The 14,449-nt window shown below is 44.5% G+C and overlaps 1 protein-coding gene across 1 annotated transcript; it reads right to left on the bottom strand.

The window, feature by feature from the left end:
• Positions 1 to 3,097: 3,097 nt before the first annotated feature.
• Positions 3,098 to 7,352, bottom strand: LOC100192872 (Elongation factor gamma1). Its single transcript, NM_001138061.2, has 7 exons — positions 7,280 to 7,352; positions 5,232 to 5,381; positions 5,100 to 5,160; positions 4,965 to 5,017; positions 4,789 to 4,890; positions 4,206 to 4,704; positions 3,098 to 3,624 (listed from the first exon to the last, which is right to left on the bottom strand). The coding sequence occupies exons 1-7, from the start codon at positions 7,286 to 7,288 to the stop codon at positions 3,245 to 3,247; spliced, it is 1,254 nt and encodes a 417-aa protein (NP_001131533.2). The 5' UTR covers positions 7,289 to 7,352; the 3' UTR covers positions 3,098 to 3,244.
• Positions 7,353 to 14,449: the final 7,097 nt, after the last annotated feature.

Raw genomic sequence — 14,449 nt, 5'->3', positions numbered from 1 at the left:
AGTAGTTTGACCAAGAGAGTTCTAGTGTAGTGTTGGTGCACAATCACACTCACATACAGTGCTAGGTGTCATTCTAGAACTCACTCATAAGTTAGAACGAAAACCGATTTGAAAATCAGCTGAAAAACAAGAGTTAGGGTTTCTGGCCCTGGGGCACCGGACTGTCCGGTGTGCACCGGACTGTCCGGTGCACCCTCTGCCAGGTGGGGCCTGGCTGGTCCAGGGAAGAGGCATTCCCTTCGCAGAAACCCGAGAGCGCAGGTTTCAGAGATGAATTTTAGTGGCGCACCGGACATCGCACCGGACTGTCCGGTGTGCCATGAGTCGAGAACTAGCCGTTGGAAACGACCGTTGGTGCACCGGTGGCGCACCGTTGGCGCACCGGACTGTCCGGTGCGCCAGTGCACAGAAAGTTGCCTGTAACGACTAGTTGGTGGGTGAGGGCTATTTATACCCCTTCCACCCACCATATTCAATGTCTTGCACTCCACATTTATTCCAGCATATTGCTAGAGCATTGCAAGCACCAAAAGCCTAGTGAGGAGATTAGAGAATCTTAATCTGCGTTTGTTCCTCATTAGCGCTAGTGAGAGCCACCTAGAGCACACACCACTTGCATTAGGCTTCTCTTGGTCAAGCGAAAGTCTACGGCTTGTTACTCTTGGTGATCGGCATCACCTAGACGGCTTGGTGGCGTTGGGAGCTCGGTGATCACCGTGAAGATCTTGTTGGTGACCCGACTCAAGTTTGTAAGCGGTCTCGAGGGATCCACCGCGCCGGAGTGGCAAAGGATCATCTCATAGTGAGCACTTGGTTCTTGCGAGGACCAAGGGGGAGCGATACCCTTGCGCGGGTGCTCCAACGAGGACTAGTGGAGAGTGTCGACTCTTCGATACCTCGGGAAAAATTGGAGGAGTCTTCTAAACCTTGCTTTACATTCTGCACTTAATTCAAGCACTTTACATTGTGTATTTGTTTAGCAAGTATTTGAAGTATTGTCTTAGCATTGTTGCATTTCTAGTATTATATTCTTAGTGCTAGTTGTTGGGGTGAAGTTGGGCTCTTGCTTAGCTCTTGCTTAGGTTTTAATTAGTGTTGATTTTTAGAAAAGCCCAATTCACCCCCCTCTTGGGCATCGTGATCCTTTCAACATATATTATCCAAATCAAATTGGACACCTAGCACCTTATAAGAGGAGTACATATCATTTACTATAACTTCATCATCGTCAAGGTTGTCCACTACAAGGAAAATACAAGGTATTCAACTTCTTGCCAACTTTTTTGGATTTTAGCCCTTTTGGGGTTTATTTTACATAATTATGCCCTTTGTAGTTTCATTTCAAAAAATGGACTCTAACCTCAGCGCCGTCATCATTGGCGCCGAGGTAACACATAGTGGCGCCAACATAATTGGCGCCAACTTTTCCTACGTGGCAGCCGATGTGGCAAGTCTCAGGGGGTCGGCGCTATAGATCTTGGCGCCGACCCCCCTGGATAGCACCGGACCCCGCCGTCAAGGGGGGTCGGCGCCAAGATCTATGGCGCAGACCCCCTGGGACTTGCCACATCGGCTGCCACGTAGGAAAAGTTGGCGCCAATGGTACTGGTGTCGCCGTGCGTTACCTCTAGGGCTAGAAAATAAGCTCGAGGCTCGCGAGCCTCGAGCGAGCTGAGCCGAGCCAGTATTTTGAGCTCGTTGCGCTAGCGAGCCGAGCCGAGCCGGCTCGTTCCGGCTCGGGAGCCGGCTCGCGAGCTTTGCCAAATTACTTAATATGCAGAATAATGATGGATATTGGGTAATTTTATAGATAGTCAGTTTGTTTCTTAACGTTTTATAATAAATATATGACAATTAATAATTTAGATTACTCATAATGATGAATGATATCTATATATTTATATTTATATACTAATAATTCACTAGATAATGCAATTATATATATCAGGGTGTGGCTCGCGAGCCGAGCCGAGCCGGCTCGCGAGCCACCTTCGAGCCGAGCCGAGCCTGTCTCCCCAGCTCGTGAAATGGGCGAGCCGAGCCGAGCTCGGTCAGCCACCGAGCTGCACCGAGCCGAGTCGAGCCGAGCTCGGCTCGGCTCGTTTCCGGCCCTAGTTACCTCGGCGCCAATGATGACAACGCTGAGGTTGGGGTCCATTTTTTGAAATGAAACTGGAAAGGGCATAGTTGTGCAGAAAAAACCTAAAAAGGGCTAAAATCCAAAAAAGTTGGCAACTTCTTGCACTTATCACTCCAAAAATTCATTAAATGAGCATTTGGGGTCCTCAAGCAAAAGTGGCCCACATTGAAAGATGTATTGCTTTTTATAATTTCATTCATAATGGCAACTTAAAAGACAAGGAGTTTAAGAGGTTTGATGTAGAAGAGAAGTACATGTCTAGAGTGTGAAAGGGCAAGTATACCAACACTAGGAAACGATGAGATGGAATGAGAGAACAGGGTTATCATGAACATCATTCCTGTTAGGACAAGAGGTAGATATGATAGCTATGTGATTGTCAAATTTTATGATGAACTAGAGTTCTTTATTTATCTACTATATTTTTCAATTATTTTCTTGCATCAATATTGAGCATTTTCTACTTATCTATATTTATGAGATATTAATAGAATATTGTAATAGTGAAAATTATGTCAATTCTAATCTAAAAAACACTTGAATACGGTCGATATGAGTATAAACAATTTATATAGACCTCCCAGAGCCATTATGGACAAATTATGTGAAATCAACCCCTGGCGCTGTTTCAATGTGTCACCGGCAAAATTTATGCTGTTTGCAGATATGCTTTATTCCGTCCCAACTTCAAAATATTAAAGTGATAAATTTGCTAAAACCGAATAGTTTGCACAAATAGCACAAACTACAACTCGGATCAAAATTCTGCTGAAGCCATGATATAGTTTAAGGCGTTCCTAAATGGCTCTGCCGGCTTGGCGTTCCTAAATGGCTCTGCCGGCTTGAAATTTATGGCGTGTATAAAACAAAAACATAATCACAACATCTCAGTCATGAGAAGAAAAAATAACCAGATTATTACGGCTAAACATTTAAATGATGAAGACTTGAGGTATCACAAGATGCACAAAAAATCCCAAACCAGCACAAACTTTAACCAGTTCATAGCAAGGTATACCAGATCAACATCGACACTAGTAAAAGGGCAAACTCTTCCATAGGCAAATTCAAGGGCTAAACAGTTCTGTCTCCAGGCAAGCACACTCACTTGAAGCATTTCGCGTCAAGCAAGGCCTCGCCCTCAAAGGGCTCCTGGTCCTCAATCATCGCATTGACACGCTCCTTCTGGGCCTCATCAGAGATGTCCACCTTGGTCCACTCGTAGAGCTCCATGTCATAGACCTCGTCCATTACAAACTTGGGAACATCCTGGCCACGGAAGAGCCAAAGGCCCTTCAGCTTGAAGGGTGGCTCAGAGCCTATCACGAGCATCTTCCCAAAGGCGTACTTGCGGCACAGGTCCATCCGCTGCAGGAATCCACCAACCTTGTTCAGGGTCACAAAGGAGACGGTGTTCTCATCATTGTACTTGTAGTCACAGAACCACAAAGAGTAGCCCTCTGGGTCGTACATGTCCCAGAAACCTGAAACACACACGGATTACTAGGTCAAGAGTCCACAAACATGAACAGGGAAAGGAAATCCAAGCAATTCATCTAACAATTAATTTGCTTGCAGTACGCCAGTACTCCCTCCAGTTTCCTATCCAAGGCGTATTTGGTTTCAGTAGTACGAGGCTTTGACAGGTAACCACCACAGTAATACTTCATTTTTGTTATACAACTATGTATTTATAAACTGTCAGTCAAATGCTTATCCTAGCAAAATGGAGGTAATAGTAAATTGCTGTAGCAAATGAATGAAGTAACTCTTATTAAAACAGACATGATACATAACTACTATTAGCACTTTGTTAGTTCACTTCGACATAAACTCTTTGCGGATATCTGTGAGCAACTCCGCTATAGGGCGCATAATCCTTCAGGTGTCTAAAAAATTTCTTATAAGGACGACCAAATTCTAGTCAGGAAGATGACTCCCAAATTTTTCATGTAAGATTGATAGATTGCAAAGTACAGATTTCAAAAACCAGCCACTTGCAGTTCAAAATTGTTAGGGAAGAAGCAAATGTATTGATCATATCATTGAAACATGGAGATGATACCTTTGATGGCAACCTCCCGGAAGTTAGTCTTTGTGTTTGAGTATAGCCTCTTCCAGTCATCAAGGACCATCTTGCTTGGTGGCAGCAAGTCAAGAGGATTCTTTGGCTTTGGCTTTGGTGCTTCCTCTTCTGCTGGTGCCTCAACCACCTTTGGCTTGGGGGCCTCCTTTGGAGCCTCCTTCTTGACATCCTTTGCCTTTGGCTCCTTAGAAGGAGCAGCCTTTTTCGGAATAGGAGGTGCAGACTCTGCCTGCTTGACCTCACCAATGACCTTCTTGAAGTTAGGCTGGTTAACCATGGTCCAGAAATACCTCTCGACATGAGGGAAATCAGACGTGAAGGTCTTGGTCAAGATCCGTGCAATTCCATGGTAGAGGTTGCATGTCATTACAATGTCAGCTAGAGTAACAGCATGCCCAACAAGGTATGTGTTTGAAGCAAGGTGTGTGTTCAGAGCACCAAGCGACCTCTTCAATGAAGAAATAGCTGTTTCCTCAGTCTGTACACACACAAAAAGGGTTAATATTGTAACTTAGTAAATGTTCAACAATACAGGAACCAAGTTTCCCAGCCTACAACTTACTGTGCTAACATAAGGGAGGTACCCAAGCCTTGGATACAAGTACCATGCAACACCAGGATCAACTTCTGTTGCGGCAAAATCCATCCATTGCTCAACGTGGGCCTGCAAGGATCACTGATGAGGTCCACAAGCAGTAACACTCAGTTAACTGTGTTAACACTTGATAAATCACTCACTTGTTCAATACGGGAAGACCCAAAAAGAGGGTTGTCATCCTTCAAGCGAGCAACTGAAAGGAAACAGATACAGGTCATCAACAGCGAAAAGTCAAGAAATAATTAAACTGAAAAGGTGTGGGGTTCTATATATACCATAGCGTGCGATAGCATTACTCTCAAAAACAGGGCCATCAGGAGTCTCCAGAACAGGAACCTAAATAGTAGTTTTAGTTCAGGAACCACTATACATAAGTATTCAAAGATAATGATTGGTGCCTGGTATACCTTCCCAAGGGGGTTCATCTTAAGAAACTCAGGGGTCTTGTTGGAGACACCCATCTCAAAATCCTTGGTCAACTCAACCTTGATCCCACTGTATTCTGCAGCAATAAGTGCTTTGAAGGCATTCTTGTTTCCAGCCCCACTATGCAATACCTATGCAACAAAAAATAGACATATTGTATTACAAACATACTTATTAAGGCAGTAAGGCGACATAAGGCAACCGACCCCCTTTTATCTTTTACGCGATAAAGTGTAAGGCGAGGCGACGCTTTAGTTATATGAGTAAATAAAAAATTTGATCAAATATTATTTATATATCATTACTTCAAAGTTAATAAACAAGCTAGCACTTTTATATGGCCTAGTATGCCTAATTTCAGCCTAATAGAAGTAGAAAAAGGGAAGGAAAGAAGCTCACAATGAGCCAGTCCAGCCCAACTCAGCCCAATACAGTTTTAGTTTAAAACACAGCAAGCAGCCCCTAGCAACCTACCAGCCGCCACCCGCCAGCTACAGGACTACCTCTCTCCCTCCCACTCCCCACAACTCTCCTCTCTCTCCCTCCACCCGCAGCTCTCCACTCTCTCCCTCAGCCCTACTCTCTCTCCCTCAGTCCCTCCACCGCCTGAAGATGCGCCGCCTGTAGCCGCGCCGCCAACGGTGAACTGAGCGCCACCACTGTGAGGGAGCAGAGCAAGCGCACTGTCGAGGACACGCCCTGCTCGCTGCCGCCCCATCAAAACCCTACCTCCCCCCCCCCCCTCAAGGCATCGCCCAACAACGCCTCGCCAACGCCCTGTGCCACGGCAGAGGCCTTACGCTCCAGGGCAAGACGCGTTAGACGCCTCAGGTTCCACACATGCATTAGCGCCTAAGCGACGCTAAGGCGACATTTCATGGACGCCTTGACAAGCATGATTACAAATCGAAATACCTCTCAGCTTGTGCATGGCAATTTAATTGTACTCATGCAAGCAGGCAATGACATCTACGCCATTACCTTAATGATAAAACCAGAAGTCCAGAACATAAACATAATCCACAAACACATGTATTTTACTATTAGGGAAATACACAAACTGATGCAGCAAACATCCTGGACTGAGCATTCACAATATGAAGTAGCTGATGACATGTCTGTTTCCCAACAAGGCACATGAACATTTCCATACAGATTCCAATAAAGATGCTTTAATAATTGCCAAAAGTACAACTTGTGTAGCTAAAACATTATTACAATTGAGTTGCCTCAATTGCTAGTTAATAAAAACAAACCATAACTTCGTCATGCTCGACCCCTCAACTTCAGTTCCACATCTTCTTTTCTGACACCAACAGAGCATTGCTCCATGTACTAACATTTTCTTAAACTTACAACTCAAATACAACTTAGGATCAGAAGGTTAAAAACTTATAAACACTTGATTGGGATGATAGCACCTAATGACCTAAATGAATGCATTGGCTCAAATACACGAGGAAAATGATTGACATTGTCCTTAGAGAAATTCCCCTGTAAAAACTGCATTGTCACAAGGGTATCAAAGGTCTTTTCCAGTGCCATGCCACTAGTAAGCCAGGAAATCAATGTGACATCACATGCACTGTGATCAGATTACAAGTTCAATCAAACCCAATATGAACCGACTGTGTGGACGAGGAATAACAATAGTCGATCTATTTCCATGGCCAAAGTTTGGATGATGTTGAAATTGGAAAGGACCAGCAGTCCAAAGTTACCTTACATATAAGCCTGCCCAAAGCAAAGCTGAGGATCTAAGCAACTTAACGCGCTACGATGGCATCTACAGTTCAGACACCTATGAGCCATAACTCACGAAAATCGCATCAACAGAGACCACAGCTCCGCAGCGCGCATCACCAGTCAGATGAAGTTAAACTACACGGAAGGAATCACAAAATCCTATAAAACAAACTGCCGCCCATACCAAAACTTCCTCACAGACAGTCCGACAGACAAACGATGAGCAACACAGAACTTCTGAAAGAGCGATAAACAAAAAAGACAGGAAGGAGAAGGAACTCACGAGCGCCATGCCGACGATTGAAGCTGCTTCACGGTCGCCCGGGACCTCAGATCTGCTGCACAGATCGAACGAGCAGACCGCGGGAAGAAGAGAGGGGTTTACTGAGGGAGAGGGGCGGCGGATTTATGTTATGGCGGCGCAGCGGAGGGGACAGAGAGGAAGCGAAATCTAGGGTTGCGGTTCGGATGGCAAGGGTTGGACGGACTGGATTGATCGCAAGATGACCCGGATTCGTGGGGCCTCGGTGGACTGGACCTCTTTTGTAGTCTCGAATATTTTTTTATTTATTCTTTTTAAAAACAAAATCGTTTAGCCTTGATATGCAATTCCGTGGGCTTTCGGGCCATAAAGCTCATGTTGGTCTTTGACTTTTTCTGTACGTACATGGCCCAGCGTTTCTTAGGTCGAGTGAGTCTCTGCTACGCGCTCTAGCAACAGACCGCACCGTGCGAAAGCCAACAGCAACATGCAAGTCGCGGGCTCGCGGCCATGGCGATGCGTGTGCGTGTCCTCCGCCTCCCATAAGGCTGCCATGGCCCATGGATGAACCTCTCTCCCCAGTTCCCATCCCTCATCTCTATTATAGATAGTGGTGAAAACGGGACGAGTATACCCGTCGGGTACCAGATACGGATAGTGTAAATACCCGTTTTTTCGGATACGGATTCGGTATTTTTATATTCGGGGCGGATACGGGTAATACCCCGGTACTGTAGCTTTAGATTCGGGTCGGATACGAAGCGAGGACTACCCGATAAATACTCGGATATTCGGGTCGGATACGGGTACCCGGAATTCGGGTACCCGTTTTTTCTTTTTCTGCATAATAATATAGTTATAAAATCATATCTTTTACATATGAAATCGGATGAAGATAAAGTTTATATAAAAATTGTAGAGCTCAAAAAGATCTATAATTTTGTAGTACATCAATTTTTTATTTAAACATGTGTTTAGACTAAAATTATTGAAATAATATCCAAATTTATATCAAATTAATAGACTTTATCATTTTTATGTGGTGGACTTAAGATTATCTTCATGTGGGAACTCAAGGTTATCTTTTTATAGATTATTTATTAGTATTTATAACTTATTTGCAATTTTTTGTTGATGCTACGTTATTTTATGGATTAAATTGTATTTTGATGATTTTCTACGACAAGAAATTAATAATATATAAATAACTACAAAAATCATGAAACTTTACGGAGGCACAACATATGTTCATATATAACCATAAAAATGCTTGGATCATAAGATCTATAAGATGCCCGTATTTCTTCCATTTCACTTTCACTTATTTGTATGAGTTACATGTGAAATCACTATAAGTATCTAAGTTTCAACATAATCAGTACTTTACTTTATCATTTTCATATGAGGACTTCAGTTATCTTCGTATAAAATATTTATTAGTTTTGTAACTTATTTGCAATTTTTAAGTGAAACTAGAATATTTTATGAATTTTTAATATTGTGGTGTTGGTTTTATAATATGCTTGTGATTAGTAACTTTGAATTGCATGATGTTAATTTTATAAGTTTCCTTTCCTACATTTGATCTATTATATAAATGATTATGTATTGCTTAATTTATGTATTTGTTGGATGGTTGGACAATTAATATCATCGGGACGAACTACCCGACAATTATCCGGTACCTACCCGAGCAGTATCCGTTATCTGTTTCTTACCCACCCGGATTATTACCCGGTCCCGTCTTGTATCCGTCCCGAAACTTAACTACCCATATCTGGTCCTGTATCCGAGAGAAATACATTAGGGTAGGATACGGGATGACCCTGTATCCGGCTGTATCCGTCTCGTTTTTATCCCTAATTACAGATGGCGATCGAGATGTTGCTCGCGTTGTGCGCTATCGAGATGTCCAAACGGGCCACCCGGCCCGGTCCGGCCCAGGCCCGGTGAAGCCCGGCCCGCCAGGCACGATTAGAAAACCGGGCCAGGTCGGCTAAGTACGCGGGCTCAATTTCTTGTGCGAGCCCGGCCCGTAACGGGCCTAAACGGGCCGGGTCGGCCCGTTTAGCACGAAAAAAGCGGGCCGAAAAGCGGGCTATGCGGGCCGAAAAGCACGTTTTAGTGTAAAAAAACGGGCTTAGAGCTAAACGGGCCGTGCCGGGCTAGCCCACCGTGCCTAATTTCCTGTCCGAGCCCGGCCCGCTTATTCGTGTCGGGCCGGCCCGGCCCCGCATATAATCGGGTCGTGTCGGGCTCGGACCGGGCCCAAACAGCGGGCTTCGTACCGGGCTCGCGGGTCTCGTGCTTATTGGACATCTATAGATCTAGGATGGGGATGTTCTTAGTTGGTTGGTATTTGGTAGTTTGGAACTCTTGAGATAGCCTAATATTATATTGATGATATAAATATGTTGACTTAAATAGAATAAGCTGATGTGGAAATGATTAACCAAAATGGATAGTTCCTGTTTGCAGTTTTGGACACGTACATGCTATCAAAAATTATAAAACAAAAATGTTTCAATAATTAAAATGTTATGAGTAAATCAAATCAAACTATCTAGGTCTGTGCATGTCCGATGTTCATGTTACTACATTAAAATAAGAAAGAATGGCCATTCTATCACCATTCATCGACATCCCAACAACCCCGGTCTAATGACAGAATTGACACAAGATAATGTTTAATGGACGAACAATCGAAGTACGGTTCAACAGGTATAAACTATAACAAAACATTCAGTCACATATCCTTTATCTGTTAATCATCATAGCTACATGAAAATCCTCTGATAACTCAAAACAAGAGACCGTTGAGGATAGCATGTCGCTCAAATGTCGTCCTTGGCTTCGATGTTCAGAAGAAGTTTAGACAATTCTCCACTTTTGTAAGCGTCATCGGTACCTGCGATTTTTTTTCAAGTAAACATGAAAAAGATAATTGTCGGGTATCATAACTAGGGATACCTAAATTATGCCTCTAAATATGCTTAACACCTAACTACCAAAAATCATAAGACACGTTCCCCTGGCCAAGCAAGGATGAATCACGATTCGCCCAAGACCCCGCTCGATGGTCGCTCAAAACTCCGTCTCGTCCAAGCCTGTCTTCTGGCGAAGGCAGCACTCGAGAAAATCCTCGTCTTGCCCGAGGTACCCTCTTCACGGAGTGGCAGTTTCCGCCTCGCCCGAGCCTGTCTGTCTCGGACAGGAGGACAAACCCAAGCACAGCCTCAGTCAAAGGTCACAGGAGCCGTGGAGACGTGTGCATTTAATGCGACGATTCGGATACCTACCCCACGTGATGCCACAGTCAAAGAGGGAGCGATGGGTCCCATCCACTTTCACCAACTACGATCACGCACGCCCGGAAATAACGACCATTGCTCCCCCACTCTGGTCACTGTTCCCGAACAACTCCAGATGGGACATGCACGCGCCTGGGCATAGCCTCACCCTCGGGAGAGAACTTCGCCTCGTCCGAAGACGGCTTCAGCCTCGGGAGAACTCTCCGCCTGCACTCTGACAACTGTACTAGCCCTTAGAAGGACACTCTAACAACTGTACTAGCCCCTCCCTGCACGGTTGCATGACCCGAGAGGCTCGACCAAGGCCTCGGGAGGAACTTCCATCTCGCCCGAGCCTCGACTCGGCCTAGATAACATCGATGAAAGGACGTCATCAACTCCTCCATGAAGATTGCTAACAACAGGATGGCTACAGAACCAACGTCAAGTCTGCTTTACACCATACAGGGAGAGTAACATACGCTTTTCACCATACTTATCACTGTTTCAACAACTACGACTCGAACAACACCTCCATCAGACAGGCTCAGGTATGCGTCCGAGCCCCAGTTCCTGGCCTCGACTCTCTGCTCAGTCAAGATGCGAGATACAAGGGTCGGATGTCCTCCCCCTGGTCCAAGTCAACCGCAGTACAAAGGCCATTCCATCGTCCATACCGGCTACAGAGGCTTGTGCTCGCCTCCTCTCCCATACACGACAAACGGTGGCGCTTCTGGGATCCCTCATTGAAGCTATAAAAGGAGGAGTCCAGGGCTTCTAAGGGGAGAGGAGAACACTTCACCAGTTTCCACCCTTGTAACACTCTAAATTTGGGGTATAAAATTTCTTTTATAATATTCACCAAATTTAGGTGTTATCATCTATTTTCCTTGATTTTCTTTTCTTTTTCCTAAATAGTGAAAAGTTATTTTGTTTTACATCGTCTATGCATAAGGTGAGTAAAATAAAATCTTAGAGAAACTTTGATTGTTGCATTCATGTGGATGTACAATGTTTATGGGTGCAAAATGTTATCATAACAGGTTAAATGATGAGTCATTTATGTAATCGTTGTGTACGTGAATTTCTGATCCTAACACGTACATGATTCGCATTCGGTTTACCTTCCAAAACCGGTTGTGACAACCCTCCACCACGATATTGGCACTCACCTCAATCAGCACTAGGGACTTGGGATCCACTCTCTCTCTTTCTCTCTCGGCTAGCTTGTACCCCCTATTACTAGCACTTAGATGCAAGTTAATATAAGTCCCATCCCCCTATGCTGGAAGTAGGACTTCCCTTACCCGACCAGGATAAAACTTGTGTTTTCTTGCATCACCCTTCTGGGTCAAGGCACACACCTCTAATTCACTAGTTGGTAGGACCCTCGAGTCAAACCACCGACAATAATATTTGTGAACATCAAAAAGGATGTTACAAAGTATCTGTTTTATCTATCTGTGTACAAAAAACGTACCTTATGAGCCCCCTAAGTGCCTTCCATGGACAAAAACTTGAGGAACGGTACGCCTGCCAACTATGTCAAGTGCACTGTGGCATCATCACAGACTGTCCCAGAATATGCTTCAGGGCCAAAATAAATAGAAATGATTCACATGTCAAAAATCATAGTTAGGTGTCTGTGCGTCGCTACGAGATCTATATATTAGATAGTTAGATTTTGTTTAAATGGGATAGTTGTTTAAACATGTTTCAAATCATTACAATAATACTAAGTTTACTAACCACAAAACTAAATCAAAATATTCCAAATTGGTATATTTCAGCTTTGCCTATGTCTCTAGGCTTCTAGATAAAAGAGTGGAGCTTATGTAACACAAGAAAAACTATTATTATAAACCAACTCGATTTGTAGTGACCTAAGGCATACAACAAGCTTTCATTTTGGACAATAATTCCGCTCTTGTATTGCAACAATATCTAGCAATAATATTCTGCTACAACTAATTTCTAAAGAAACAGAGCAGATGATGAATAGCATTTTCCCAATTCATTATTGAAAGGGAAATAGGGTTAACCATTTTCTATAAATAATTTTGGTGGTTGATTGCCCAACACAAATAATTAGACTAACTAGTTTGCTCTAGATTATATGTTCTACAGGTGCATAAAGGTTCAACATAAATCAATAGAAGATAAAAGATAGGGTTCAAATTCAAAGGAGCAAGAAACTTGAGTGTCCTGGTCTGGCGCACCGGACTATCCGGTGTGCCACCAGACAGTGTCCGGTGCACCAGGGCCGTACAATCTCCAACTCGCTACTCTCGGGTTTCTCTAGCGCCTCTCCGCTATAATTCAACGGACTGTTCGGTGTGCCACCAGATTATCCGGTGCACCAGCGGAGCAACGGCTCCTTCGCGCAACGGTCGACTGTACAGTGCCCCTGACAACGCTACAGTTCACGGCAGAAGTCAGAGCAGAGGTCAGAGGCGCACCGGATAGTGAACAGTGGCTGTCTGGTGCGGCACCGGACTGTCGGTGCCACCAAAAGTCAGTGCTCCAACGGTCGACTGTGTCATAACCCTAACGATTGGGTGACGTGGCTGGCGCACCGGACAGTGTCCGGTGGCGCACCGGACTGTCCGGTGCGCCCATCAACAGCAGCCTGTCCCAACGGTTGTTTTGGTGGGTGAGGGCTATAAATACCCCTCAACCACCACAACTCCAACCATCCAAGCATTCAACACTCCTCATTCACTACAAGAGCAAAGTGCAACACTCTAAGACACAAATCAAAGCCTTCGATCCAATCAAAGTCCTCAATTCAATTCTAGTGCTTTAGGACTTGTGAGAGGATCGTTCTTGTGTTTCTTTGTTGCTCTTGTTGCTTGGTTGGCTTTCTTCTTTCTCTCATTCTTATTCTCAAAGCCTTGTAAGCGAAGCAAGAGACACCAATTGTGTGGTGGTCCTTGCGGGGTCTAAGTGACCCGAGAAATCAAGGAAGGAAGCTCACTCGGTTTAGGTGACCATTTGAGAGAGGGAAAGGGTTGAAAGAGACCCGATCTTTATGACCACCTCAATGGGGACTAGGTTCTTTAGAACCGAACCTCGGTAAAACAAATCACAGTGTCATCCGCTTGATTTGCTCTTGATTTGTTTTTCCCCTCTCTCCCGGACTCGAATTTATTTCTAACGCTAACCCCGGCTTGTAGTTTGTTGTTTTAAGTTATAAATTTCAGATTTCGCCTATTCACCCCCCTCTAGGCGACTTTCAATTAGTATCATAGCATAGTACTTCATTAGAATCTAACCACTCAAAGTGATGTCAGGAGATCACGCCAAGAGGGAGATCGTGACCGGCGACAAGCCCGCAAGCCCGGGGAGAACCCACTCGAGGGAGTTTGGCCACAATAGGGCTGGAAACGAGCCGAGCTCGGCTCAGCTTGGCTCGCCCATTTTACAAGCTGGGGAGAGAGGCTCGGCTCGGCTCGAAGGTGGCTCGCGAGCCACACCCTGATATATATAATTGCATTATCTAGTGAATTATTAGTATATAAATATAAATATATAGATATCATTCATCATTATGAGTAATCTAAATTATTAATTGTCATATATTTATCATGAAACATTAAGAAATAAACTGACTATCTATAAAATTACCCAATATCCATCATTATTGTACATATTAAGTAATTTGGCAAAGCTCGCGAGCCGGCTCGCGAGCCGGAACGAGCCGGCTCGGCTCGGCTCGTGTCGGTGTTTTGGGTCCGACCGCACACCCGGGGTTGCCCCTCAAGGTGTTTTAGGAGTAGGACGGTGTCGCCGACTGTAGCTAAATGGTTCGTGCCAGATGCACGAAGAACAATGGACAGTGTTTACAGGTTCGGGCCGCTTTGAGATGCGTAACACCCTACGTCCTGGCGAGTTTGCTTTG

Source organism: Zea mays, chromosome 6, assembly GCF_902167145.1.
Source record: "Zea mays cultivar B73 chromosome 6, Zm-B73-REFERENCE-NAM-5.0, whole genome shotgun sequence".
In the NCBI taxonomy this organism is placed as follows: domain Eukaryota; kingdom Viridiplantae; phylum Streptophyta; class Magnoliopsida; order Poales; family Poaceae; genus Zea; species Zea mays.
The sequence above is the reverse complement of the archived record's forward strand: the minus strand, read 5'-3'. Positions and strand labels throughout refer to the sequence as shown.